Source organism: Melanerpes formicivorus, unplaced genomic scaffold, assembly GCF_026170545.1.
Source record: "Melanerpes formicivorus ecotype bairdi unplaced genomic scaffold, bMelFor1.0.p_v2 SCAF_22, whole genome shotgun sequence".
Lineage (NCBI taxonomy): Eukaryota > Metazoa > Chordata > Aves > Piciformes > Picidae > Melanerpes > Melanerpes formicivorus.
Window position 1 is genome coordinate 3852657 of NW_027142374.1, and position 12170 is coordinate 3864826.

General features: G+C 55.2%; 2 protein-coding genes across 2 annotated transcripts; both read right to left on the minus strand.

Annotated features, from left to right (window-relative positions):
- Window positions 1–25: 25 nt before the first annotated feature.
- LOC137448093 (DNA excision repair protein ERCC-6-like) lies at window positions 26–3102 on the minus strand. The gene is given in 2 exon segments (XM_068152257.1): window positions 26–306; window positions 309–3102. Coding segments are annotated over 2 exon segments (2961 nt in total). The 5' UTR covers window positions 2989–3102.
- Window positions 3103–7507: 4405 nt separating this feature from the next.
- LOC137447898 (DNA excision repair protein ERCC-6-like) lies at window positions 7508–12040 on the minus strand. The gene is made up of 2 exons (XM_068151871.1): window positions 11964–12040; window positions 7508–11594 (listed from the first exon to the last, which is right to left on the minus strand). The coding sequence occupies exons 1-2, from the start codon at window positions 12008–12010 to the stop codon at window positions 8006–8008; spliced, it is 3636 nt and encodes a 1211-aa protein (XP_068007972.1). The 5' UTR covers window positions 12011–12040; the 3' UTR covers window positions 7508–8005.
- Between the last annotated feature and the right edge of the window lie 130 nt (window positions 12041–12170).

Here is a 12170-nt window from a genome sequence, read left to right on the forward strand (position 1 = left end):
GGGTTCCTCAGCCATGCCTGAGGCATCAAAGGACCACTAGTGGTGACCTTCTTCCAGCCTGGCTTTCCTCCAAGATCATAACAGAATCATCTTCCTCCTCACTATCTGAAGCAATTCTTTGTGCACACTTCCTTCTACCAGAAGCAAAGTTAACACCGCTCGCCTCTGATGCCTCACTCCCTTCTGGGGAGCTTGGCTCTTCAGCTGGGTGATGGAGCTTTCCAGAGTCACCAGTCTCACTTGGCCAGGCTTTGGATGGAGATGTTTTGGCTGGAGAGTCAACAAAGCTTTCTGGTTTTAGGAGACCTCCTTTTCTGGGTGCTCTGGTGATCTTTCCCTCCTTGAGCCATCTTGACATTCATCTTCGGAATCTTCCAAGAACAGATTGAAGTCCACTTGATCCTGGAGAGAAAGCATGGACATACCCTCCTCCAAGCCAGCTTCTGACACTTGAGACTTCTGGAGCCCAGTGTGGATTTCTGGTGTAACATTTGATAAACTTGGCCCTGCAGGAGATAGAGCCAGCTCAGGAGCTACAGCCAGCTCAGCACCATCATCCTTCTCCACCCCCAAGGCAGCATGTGGGTCAGGCACCTCACATGACCTTTCTACATCTCTTTGGGGATCATCAGCCATACCTGACTCATCAAAGGACTGCTGGTGGTGCCCAGACAGGCTGTGGCTTGCTTCAGCCAGGCTGTCTGAATGCAGAGGGGAACACTGCTTCTGTTGCAGGTTCTGACTCTCTTGGTAAAGGGGTTGAAGGCCAGGTGATGCTGGTGTAATGCTTGAGTCAAGAATTTCCTCAGGTTCTTGGATGCTGGGTTGTTTCACTGTCCTGCTGGTGTTAACTGGCTGCGTGTCCATGCCAGACTCATCTGGTGCTGGATTCTCTTCATCCAAGTCATTGACAGTCAGATTTATCATCTCAGAAGTCACCTCCTGCTCTGTGAGGTCAATAACTCGGTTGTTTTCATCATCCCCCGGGGGGGACACAAAGCGGTTCGTGTTGCTCAGCCCTGGGGGCAGCTTCTTTGGCTCAGGTGCCGGCTTTGAGGCTCTCTGCCACATCTCCTCACACTCGCTCCTGATGGTCCCCAGCCGCTGGTCTCTCAGCTGGGACTCCATCTGGACCAGCTCGTGGGCTTTCTGCACCCGCTGCTGGATGTAGTGGTGGTGCTCCTCGTTCTCAGGCTGCTCCTTGGGAGCCGTTTCCCCGGTGTAGACGAGGTCGTGATCGGAGATGCCGAACATCTGCAGCGAGTGCAGGTAGGCGATGTGCTCGTCCAGCTGCACGTCGCTCTGTCTCTGCATGGCGTGCAGAGCCTGCAGCTGCACCTGAGTGGCAGAGGCTCGGGTGTCCTCCAGAGTGAAGAGCTCCCGCAGCTCCTGCTTGGAGAAGTACCTGAAGGGGTTCTTTTTGTCGCCGGTGCTCTGTTTGATCAGCGAGTCCTTAAACACTTGCCGCCTGTAGATCTTCTCCTCCACGGTACCGCAGGTGATCAGCCGGTAGATCACCACGTTCTCCTTCTGCCCGATCCTGTAGGCTCTGTCCACGGCCTGGGCGTCTGTGGCCGGATTCCAGCTGGGGTCAAAGATGACCACTCTGCTGGCCGCGGTCAGGGTGATGCCGACGCCGCCCACCTGGGTGGTGAGCAGGAAGACGGCGTAGTCGTGGCTGCTCTGGAAGGTGTGGATGCGCTTCTCCCGCTCGGTCAGGTGGGTCACCGTCCCGTCGATGCGCAGCAGCTTGAACTGCCGGCGGGCCAGGACGTGCTCGATGATGTCCAGCATCTTCCTCGACTGCGAGAACACCAGCGTGCGGTGCCCCTCCTCGCGCAGCCTCTCCAGCAGCCCCACCAGGAACAGCATTTTCCCGGACTCCTGAACCAGGGTCTCGTCCGAGAGGTGATCGATTTTATTGGTGGTTGAAGGCATCCCCTCGTTGCTCCCGGGCTCCTGCTCCAAGTGTTCCTGCTCTTCCAGGCCCAGCTGGATGCAGGCTCTCACCGGCAGAAGCCTGGGGTGGTCGCATAGCTTCTTCAGGACGGTCAGCTCAGCCAGAGGCGATCGTGTTGTCATCAACACTTCTTTCACGTGGTCCAGCGAGAGGAAGTTCCTGTAGATTTCTTCCTGCACCGGTGACAAGTACACCCACACCACAAGGTCGTTCTTCCTGGTGAGGGATGGCATGACAGGAGTGCTGCTGTCGCCAGGCTCCTCGGGAAGCGAAGCATCTGGCTTGTCAGCAAGATTGGTTTTGATATCTTCTTTGGTTCTCCTGAGGAAATACGGCTTTATGATGGTCATTAGGTTCTCTGACATCTTTAGCCCCAGTGCTTTCTCACCCAGTGTTGCGTCCTTCTCCCTTGCCCTGGTGATAGGATTCTCATACTCCATTTTAAAGGTCTTGGCTGTCCCCAGGAGGGATCCTTGGCAGGCAAAGTCGAACAGGGACCACATCTCTCGCAGGTTGTTCTGCACGGGGGTGCCCGTGAGGAGCAGGCGGTGCCTGGCGGGGATGGCATACGCACACTTGGTCGTCTTGTTGGACGGGCACTTGATTTTGTGGGCCTCGTCCAGGATGATGTAGTCCCACACAAACTCCTGCTCCTTGCTACTGGCCAGCTGCTTCCAGTTGTTAATGAGCATCTGGTAGCTGGTGATGACAATGCCGTTCCTCCGCTGGACCTTCTCCAGATTCCTGTTGCGCTCCGTCTTGCTGGTGCCATGAAACTCCTTGACGCGCAGGCCGGGGGTCCAGCGGGCAAACTCGGCCAGCCAGCTGCTGATCAGGGTGGTGGGCATGATGAGCAGGACGTGTCGGATGAGCTCAGCATCAAACATGCCTGAGAGGAAAGCGATCACCTGGATAGTCTTGCCCAGGCCCATGTCGTCGGCCAGGATGCCGCCGGGCCGGCCCTCCCGGTGCAGGCGGAACAGGAAGGCGACTCCTTCGCGCTGATGCTGGAAGAGCTTCTTGTGCATCTCCCCATAGACCAGCAGCCCGCTGCCGCACACATCCACGAAGCCATCCTCCTCCTCATTCTCCTCCTCCTGCTGCTGCTCCTGCTCCACTGCTGCCAGCACCTCGTCCACCCACTGTATACCCTCCTCCAAGCCAGCTTCTGACACTTGAGACTTCTGGAGCCCAGTGTGGATTTCTGGTGTAACATTTGATAAACTTGGCCCTGCAGGAGATAGAGCCAGCTCAAGAGCTACAGCCAGCTCAGGAGCTACAGCCAGCTCAGCACCATCATCCTTCTCCACCCCCAAGGCAGCATGTGGGTCAGGCACCTCACATGACCTTTCTACATCTCTTTGGGGATCATCAGCCATATCTGACTCATCAAAGGACTGCTGGTGGTGCCCAGACAGGCTGTGGCTTGCCTCATCCAGGCTGTCTGAATGCAGAGGGGAGCACTGATTCTGTTGCAGGTTCTGTCTCTCTTGGTCAAGGGGTTGAAGGCCAGGTGATGGTGGTGTAATGGTTGAGTAAAGAACTTGCTCAGATTCTTGGATGTTGGGTTGTTTTACTGCCTTGCTGCCCTCCATCAGCTCTGTGTCCATCCTGGACATACCTGGTGCCATGTTGTCAGAATCACAGAATGTTAGGTGTCTGAAGGGACCTCTAGAGATTGATCCCACCCCCCCTGCCAGAGCAGGATCACCCAGGGCAGGCCACACAGGAATGCATCCAGGCAGATTTTGAAAGTCTCCAGAGAAGTAAACTCCACAACTTCTGTGGGCAGCCCATTCCACTGCTCTGTCACCCTCACCATAAAGTGTTTCCTGGTGTGGTGGTTTCTCTTCATCCAAGTCATCAACAGTCAGAGTGGTCAGTTTGGAAGTGACCTCCTCTTCTGTGAGGTCAATAACTGTCATTTTCATCATCTTCTGTAGATGTCTTTCTGCTCTCCTGCCAAGTACACCCACACCACAGTCTTCATGGTGAGGGATGACAGGACTGGGGCACTGCTGTCACTGGGTCCTCAGGAAGAGGAACATCTGGCTTCCTCCACCAAGGCCACTCTCTCAGGCTTACAGCCATATGCTCCTCTCTTATCTGTGTTTAACTTCCATGCTAAGACAAGAGCTTTTCCAGTGTCCCTTCTTGCAGAGTGTGTGCTGGCTGTGCGCCAAGGGCTTGTTTCAGAGCTCTGGGGCCTGACCCTTCTTTTTGAAGTTAATTTTAACCCTGCACACTCTGCTTTGGGGCCTGGCTGAGTGTAGCTGAAGGTCCGATCCCTCTCTAAGTAAGTTCATTTTGCCCTTGCTCCTGGTTCCTAAAGACATGCCATGTCACCTCCAGCAATTTGCTTGGATTCCTAGAATCCTCCCCCTGCAGCTTGTGTAACTCCTGCTGGATATCTGATGCTGATTGCTCCATGAACCTCAATGCCACCAGTGCTCTATTTTCTGGCCAGTCTGTGTCAAGCCTGCTATACTGCCAGACAGCTGCCTTGAGCCTCTCCAAAAAGATTTGCAGGGGGGGACTCCTGAAGCTCTTGGCATGTCTCAGATTTCAAAAGGATCCAGTGCCTCAGGCACAGTGTACCTGAGCCCTGTATATAACCCACTTCTAGTATCTCCTTAAAGCTTCTCACTGGTTTTGATTATTTGGGTCCCACTGAGGCTCTGCCAGAGGGAATTTGGTGTCTAATGTTCCCTGTAGTGCCCTGATGCTAACAAGGCCTCCACCCCCTGCCAGGACTTCATCATTGTGTGTTTCCCCCTATTTCTCCCATCAGGCATCCCTTTCATATTATACTCTCAGTAATCCTATCCATTGCCTCGGGATTTACCCTGTAACATCCTGACACCTCCTTCCAAGCATAAGTTCAGTCACAGATAAAGGAACTTTGCCCACCCTGGGCCTGTGCAGCTTCCCTCAGCAGAGCAAGCAGCTGCTGCTGGCATGTGCATGAGTGAGCCAAGCCTCTGGTGAGACTCTGCTGCTCTTTACAACACTCTCTGCTTCTCCTCCCTCTGTTCCTTCCCTTTCACTCCCAGCCTCACATTCCCCTGCTGCTGCTTCCCCATGTGTTTCTGCCATTTCATAGATGGGGTTAGGTTGGAAGGGATCTTAAAGATCATCTAGTTCCAACCCCGCTGCTGTGGGCAGGGAACACTTTCCACTAGAGCAGGTTGCTCAAGGCCTCATCCAACCTGACCTGGAACACCTCCAGAGAGGGGGCACCCACCACCTCCCTGGGCAGTCTGTTCCAGTCTCACCACCCTCACTGGAAAGAATTTCTCCCTCATCTCCAGCCTAAATCTCCCCTCTTACAACTCAAAGCCATTGCCCCTCTGCCTAGCACTCCCAAGCCCTACAAGATGCTGGAGTTCAGTTCACCCCCTGGATGGGCTTTGTTCCCAGGTGACAGCTCCAGTTGGGTCACTCATTGATTTAATGGGGACTTCCAAGAGAAGTCCACAATTCCTCCCTGAAGGGACAGGAATAAACCTCCCTGCCCTTCTCCCAAGTGCCTACCATGTTCAGCACTGGGCTCACCAGACATTTAACTCTTTAGGCAGGGTGCCTCTGGTGGGACTCAGATCCACACTCCCCAGCCTCTGGCAGGACTCAAAGCCATGCTCCTCAGCTTCCTTCAGGCTAGCATTCACATGTAATCAAGCCTCCTTCTGATACCTTGGCTGGGACTCAGGGCCAGCCTCTTTTGGGCATTCCCAAAACACCTTTCCTTTAAGCAATTTCAGATGCAGAATTTGACACCAACTTGCTGAACAGACCTGGGCCCCACCTCCAGGTACATACCAATCCCTCTCCACACACTTCATGAGCAGAAATCCCTTGACCTTGCTTCAGCTCCTGGTCCTCTGGGGATCAAAATTTCTCCCTGAGAACTCTTAGTGCTGCAGCTGCTTGAAGGCCCTTTGATCCTGCAGATCTAGTGAGGTTCTGAAGCAGGTTCCCATCTGGGACATCAAAACTGATGCCAGAATCTAAAAGCTTCTTAGACAAGAAGCTGGAGAAGGAATCCTGCATAGAGAGGTGCCTGAAGCTGCATCTTACTCACTTAAAGCTGAGGCATAAAATTGTGTAACTTGGGCCTGAAAGAAAGACCCCCAACAACTGGGGCTTCCTGTGTGCCCTGCTGCTCAGAGCTCTGTGTGTGGCTGCACCCCAGCAGGCTGTGCTGAAGGACAGCATGATGGATGGGATGAGACAGCATCTCCCCTCTCCTGCCTCTTGGAGCCTTGGCTCCTGGCAGCAAACTCCCCAGTGCAGCCAGCCCCTTCCTGCTGAAACCAGGCACTTCTCTAGCACAGGCCCTGAGAGCTGCCAGAGGGCTCAGGAATGAGAAGCACCAACTAAAGAACAAACAGCCTTTCCTAAGAGATTCCCAGGGAAGAGGAGACACCAAAACCAGGGCAGGTGTTTCTCTTCCCTCTCTTGCAGGGGTGTTTGGTTTGGTAAGCTCAGAGGCAAAGGATTGCAAAGCTCTAGCTCCTTCCAACCTTGTTAGGAAAGGCAGCCAGGCCCTACCCCTCTCCCAGAGCAGATGTGGCCTTGTTTAAGGGATGCTCTATTAATAAACTTCTTGTTTCCAGGCTACCAGAGCTTTGTTCTGCCTATTAGCAGAAGCACACTGGCACATCTCCAGTACCCACAGGCCTGTTGTTTGTCACATCCCCTGGTACAAAGGATTCAGATGCAGCAGACTGGTTTCCTCCCCCAGGTGTGGAAGTGTCCCTTGTGATCATGTTGTGATACAAGGAGGCAAACTTGCTGGGCACTAAATGTGCCCAAGGCAGGGGGAAGCAGCAAAATTCAGTGCCCTTTCCTGGGTTTAAGCTTGTGTGTGGTTCTGAGCTACAAGTCCAGCTCATGGTGCCTGCAGCAGCAGAGGGAGACATTCAATCACTACAGCTAAAACGGGGGTGGGAAGAGGGACAGAGAACTTCTCCCCCACCAGAGGAAATGCAGCTTTAAGCTGCATTTTCTCCCTCCAGCTGCCTTTGGGCTACAGCAGGCCCCCTACTGCCTTTGTGCTGGGAAGGGAATAAATGGAGGTGAGCTCAGAATAAAGCCTTCCTTGACCCTAACAACAACACCAGAAGGCCTGGGTGCTCAGCACCTTGCAGCACTCGGGGGCTCATTTCTCTTCCAGGCCTTCCCAGCAAAAACTGGAACAGAGGAGCTTCTGCAGTGCCCCTTACACCAGGTTAGGCCAGGCAGTTGGGGTGCTGGCCTCCAGTGCTTGGAGGATTTTGAGCAGCAACCATCATCTTTTTTTCTCCTCCCCCGCAAACCCATTCTCAGCCCAGCTCCAAATCTGGTTGTGGCAGCTCAGCCACATGGAGGACGATGTTCAGGCAGAGAAATTGGCTTCCTTTGAGTCAGGGAGGGAGGAAATACAGCATGCAGAGGTCAGACTGTGTGAAGCTGTTGTGGAACTACACCTTCAGTGTCCTCCCATCAGAGAGGCAGGGATGGAAGCTGAAGGGCAGGAAGGTGACACCAGGGCCACAAGCTCAGAGACAAAAAGATGATTTTTATTAATTAAATAGTCAGAGAAGAGCATGAACTGTTTCAGCTTTGTGACCTGAGCCCACCATGAACCCCTTTGCCAACCATTACATCATTAAACTGTTCCCTCATGTGGGAGATGCTGCATCTGTTGTCCTCACCACCGATCTGTGCACTGCAACCACCACACTTTGCTAGCTCAGAAGGACCATGGTGATGTAGCTCCAACACTTCACAAGGCCAGGACAGCCTGTCAGTAACAAGAGCACCCCCACTTCATTTTGGGGCAAGCCTGTACAGGTTTAGGGTCAGAAGCATCATGTCAGGATCTCCACTTTTGATGTCCAGAGCTTGCAGGAAGCGGTTCAATGGAAAGCTGCAGCTTTCCATCACCCTGAAGTTCTTCCCACTGGCTACCAAGGAGTTTTAATCACCTACAGGAGAGGAACTCCAACCAGTCTCCTTCTCAGAGATATTTTCCTGGGTGGAGACATGTACCTAGTGACCAGACTACAGCTCATCATCACCACTGGAACCCTCCTGATAGGACTCTGCCTCCTCTTCTCCAGACTGCTCAGAGGGCAGGGTGTCCAGGTGGAAGGACTCTCCAGCTGTGTCAAGCGTTTCTCCAGCAGGTTCTTCCTCAGTCTCAGCAGATTCCCCACTACACTCCTCAGCTTCCTCTTCCACAATGTGCTCTTGCTCCTCACCACTGTCACCATCATCATCATCTTCTTCTTCATCAGTGGTTTCCATTTCTCCAATATCCTCAACCTCATCTGCCACCCTGTAGATGAGGGATCTCCTGGAAGCAGTGGATCTGCTCCCACTGTTGGTTAGTCCAGGAGAAAAGATGGCTTTTGGTGTGCTGCCATCACATTTAGGAGTGGAGGCATTGATTCTCTCTGGGAACCGGAGTGGAGGACTGCTCTGGGGAGGGTACCTTCTTCCAGCCTGGCTTTCCTCCAAGATCATAACAGAATCATCTTCCTCCTCACTATCTGAAGCAATTCTTTGTGCACGCCTCCTTCTACCAGAAGCAAAGTTAACACCGCTCGCCTCTGATGCCTCACTCCCTTCTGGGGAGCTTGGCTCTTCAGCTGGGTGATGGAGCTTTCCAGAGTCACCAGCCTCACTTGGCCAGGCTTTGGATGGAGATGTTTTGGTTGGAGAGTCAACAAAGCTTTCTGGTTTTAGTTGGGAGACCTCCTTTTCTGGGTGCTCTGGTGATCTTTCCCTCCTTGAGCCATCTTGACATTCATCTTCGGAATCTTCCAAGAACAGATTGAAGTCCACTTGATCCTGGAGAGAAAGCATGGACATACCCTCCTCCAAGCCAGCTTCTGACACTTGAGACTTCTGGAGCCCAGTGTGGATTTCTGGCCTAACATTTGATAAACTTGGCCCCGCAGGAGATAGAGCCAGCTCAGCACCATCATCCTTCTTCACCCCCAAGGCAGCATGTGGGTCAAGCTCCTCACATGACATTTCTACATCTCTTTGGGGATCATCAGCCATACCTGACTCATCAAAGGACTGCTGGTGGTGCCCAGACAGGCTGTGGCTTGCTTCAGCCAGGCTGTCTGAATGCAGAGGGGAACACTGCTTCTGTTGCAGGTTCTGACTCTCTTGGTCAAGGGGTTGAAGGCCAGGTGATGCTGGTGTAATGCTTGAGTCAAGAATTTCCTCAGATTCTTGGATGCTGGGTTGTTTCACTGTCCTGCTGGTGTTAACTGGCTGCGTGTCCATGCCAGACTCATCTGGTGCTGGATTCTCTTCATCCAAGTCATTGACAGTCAGATTTATCATCTCAGAAGTCACCTCCTGCTCTGTGAGGTCAATAACTCGGTTGTTTTCATCATCCCCCGGGGGGGACACAAAGCGGTTCGTGTTGCTCAGCCCTGGGGGCAGCTTCTTTGGCTCAGGTGCCGGCTTTGAGGCTCTCTGCCACATCTCCTCACACTCGCTCCTGATGGTCCCCAGCCGCTGGTCTCTCAGCTGGGACTCCATCTGGACCAGCTCGTGGGCTTTCTGCACCCGCTGCTGGATGTAGTGGTGGTGCTCCTCGTTCTCAGGCTGCTCCTCGGGAGCCGTTTCCCCGGTGTAGACGAGGTCGTGATCGGAGATGCCGAACATCTGCAGCGAGTGCAGGTAGGCGATGTGCTCGTCCAGCTGCACGTCGCTCTGTCTCTGCATGGCATGCAGAGCCTGCAGCTGCACCTGAGTAGCAGAGGCTCGGGTGTCCTCCAGAGTGAAGAGCTCCCGCAGCTCCTGCTTGGAGAAGTACCTGAAGGGGTTCTTTTTGTCACCGGTGCTCTGTTTGATCAGCGAGTCCTTAAACACTTGCCGCCTGTAGATCTTCTCCTCCACGGTACCGCAGGTGATCAGCCGGTAGATCACCACGTTCTCCTTCTGCCCGATCCTGTAGGCTCTGTCCACGGCCTGGGCGTCTGTGGCCGGATTCCAGCTGGGGTCAAAGATGACCACTCTGCTGGCCGCGGTCAGGGTGATGCCGACGCCGCCCACCTGGGTGGTGAGCAGGAAGACGGCGTAGTCGTGGCTGCTCTGGAAGGTGTGGATGCGCTTCTCCCGCTCGGTCAGGTGGGTCACCGTCCCGTCGATGCGCAGCAGCTTGAACTGCCGGCGGGCCAGGACGTGCTCGATGATGTCCAGCATCTTCCTCGACTGCGAGAACACCAGTGTGCGGTGCCCCTCCTCGCGCAGCCTCTCCAGCAGCCCCACCAGGAACAGCATTTTCCCGGACTCCTGAACCAGGGTCTCGTCCGAGAGGTGATCGATTTTATTGGCGGTTGAAGGCATCCCCTCGTTGCTCCCGGGCTCCTGCTCCAAGTGTTCCTGCTCTTCCAGGCCCAGCTGGATGCAGGCTCTCACCGGCAGAAGCCTGGGGTGGTCGCATAGCTTCTTCAGGACGGTCAGCTCAGCCAGAGGCGATCGTGTTGTCATCAACACTTCTTTCACGTGGTCCAGCGAGAGGAAGTTCCTGTAGATTTCTTCCTGCACCGGTGACAAGTACACCCACACCACAAGGTCGTTCTTCCTGGTGAGGGATGGCATGACAGGAGTGCTGCTGTCGCCAGGCTCCTCGGGAAGCGAAGCATCTGGCTTGTCAGCAAGATTGGTTTTGATATCTTCTTTGGTTCTCCTGAGGAAATACGGCTTTATGATGGTCATTAGGTTCTCTGACATCTTTAGCCCCAGTGCTTTCTCACCCAGTGTTGCGTCCTTCTCCCTTGCCCTGGTGATAGGATTCTCATACTCCATTTTAAAGGTCTTGGCTGTCCCCAGGAGGGATCCTTGGCAGGCAAAGTCGAACAGGGACCACATCTCTCGCAGGTTGTTCTGCACGGGGGTGCCCGTGAGGAGCAGGCGGTGCCTGGCGGGGATGGCATACGCACACTTGGTCGTCTTGTTGGACGGGCACTTGATTTTGTGGGCCTCGTCCAGGATGATGTAGTCCCACACAAACTCCTGCTCCTTGCTACTGGCCAGCTGCTTCCAGTTGTTAATGAGCATCTGGTAGCTGGTGATGACAATGCCGTTCCTCCGCTGGACCTTCTCCAGATTCCTGTTGCGCTCCGTCTTGCTGGTGCCATGAAACTCCTTGACGCGCAGGCCGGGGGTCCAGCGGGCAAACTCGGCCAGCCAGCTGCTGATCAGGGTGGTGGGCATGATGAGCAGGACGTGTCGGATGAGCTCAGCATCAAACATGCCTGAGAGGAAAGCGATCACCTGGATAGTCTTGCCCAGGCCCATGTCGTCGGCCAGGATGCCGCCGGGCCGGCCCTCCCGGTGCAGGCGGAACAGGAAGGCGACTCCTTCGCGCTGATGCTGGAAGAGCTTCTTGTGCATCTCCCCATAGACCAGCAGCCCGCTGCCGCACACATCCACGAAGCCATCCTCCTCCTCATTCTCCTCCTCCTGCTGCTGCTCCTGCTCCACTGCTGCCAGCACCTCTTCCACCCGCTGTATACGGCCCAGCAGCTTCTTGCTGGGGAGGATGGCAGCTGCCAGCCGGAACAGTCGCAGGGCCTCCTCCAGATCTCCGTTCCCCGCTGCAGCCTTTGCGTCCTTCACTAGCCTGCGGAAACCACCGTCAGCACCGGCGTCGCCCAGCCCGATCGCCTAATCCCCCGTCCCCAAGGCTTCTGTCCCCTCCTTCCCGGAGACCTTCGCCGCTTCAGTCCACCCTCAGATTCCCGCCAGGCTCCCCCCGGACCGTCTCTCTGCTTACCCCCGGTACCGCTCCGCCACCACCGGTCCGTCCTTAGTCCTCTTGAGTGGATCGTTCCCGTCCCACCTAGCCCTCAGCACCGCACCCTGTCCGGCTGCTTACCCTCGGTCCCGCTCCACCAGCCCCAGAGCCGTCTCCACCACCAGTTCGCCCTCGGTCCCTCCGTGTGGATCGTCCCCCTCAGCCCTCCGCACGGCACCCCGTCCTGCCGCTTACCCGCGGTACTGGCTCTCATCCTCCTCCGCCAGCCCCAGGGCCGCCATGGCGCCACACTTCAAACGCCGGCACTTCCCGTCATGCCCCGCGCCCCCGACTAACCAGCGCCCACTGCCGCCGGCGCCAGCCCCCGATGGAGCCCCGCCTTTTGCTGTGCTCTACCCAGTCCCTACGCCCTGCCCCCGATGGAGCCCCGCCTTTTGCTGT

Excerpts from the sequence above, each read along its gene's own strand:
- LOC137447898 (XM_068151871.1), bottom strand. The coding sequence starts at position 12,010 with ATGGCGGCCCTGGGGCTGGCGGAGGAGGATGAGAGCCAGTACCGCGG. Across the intron at positions 11,595-11,963 it reads GATGAGAGCCAGTACCGCGG|GCTAGTGAAGGACGCAAAGG; the intron begins GTAAGCGGCAGG and ends TGGTTTCCGCAG.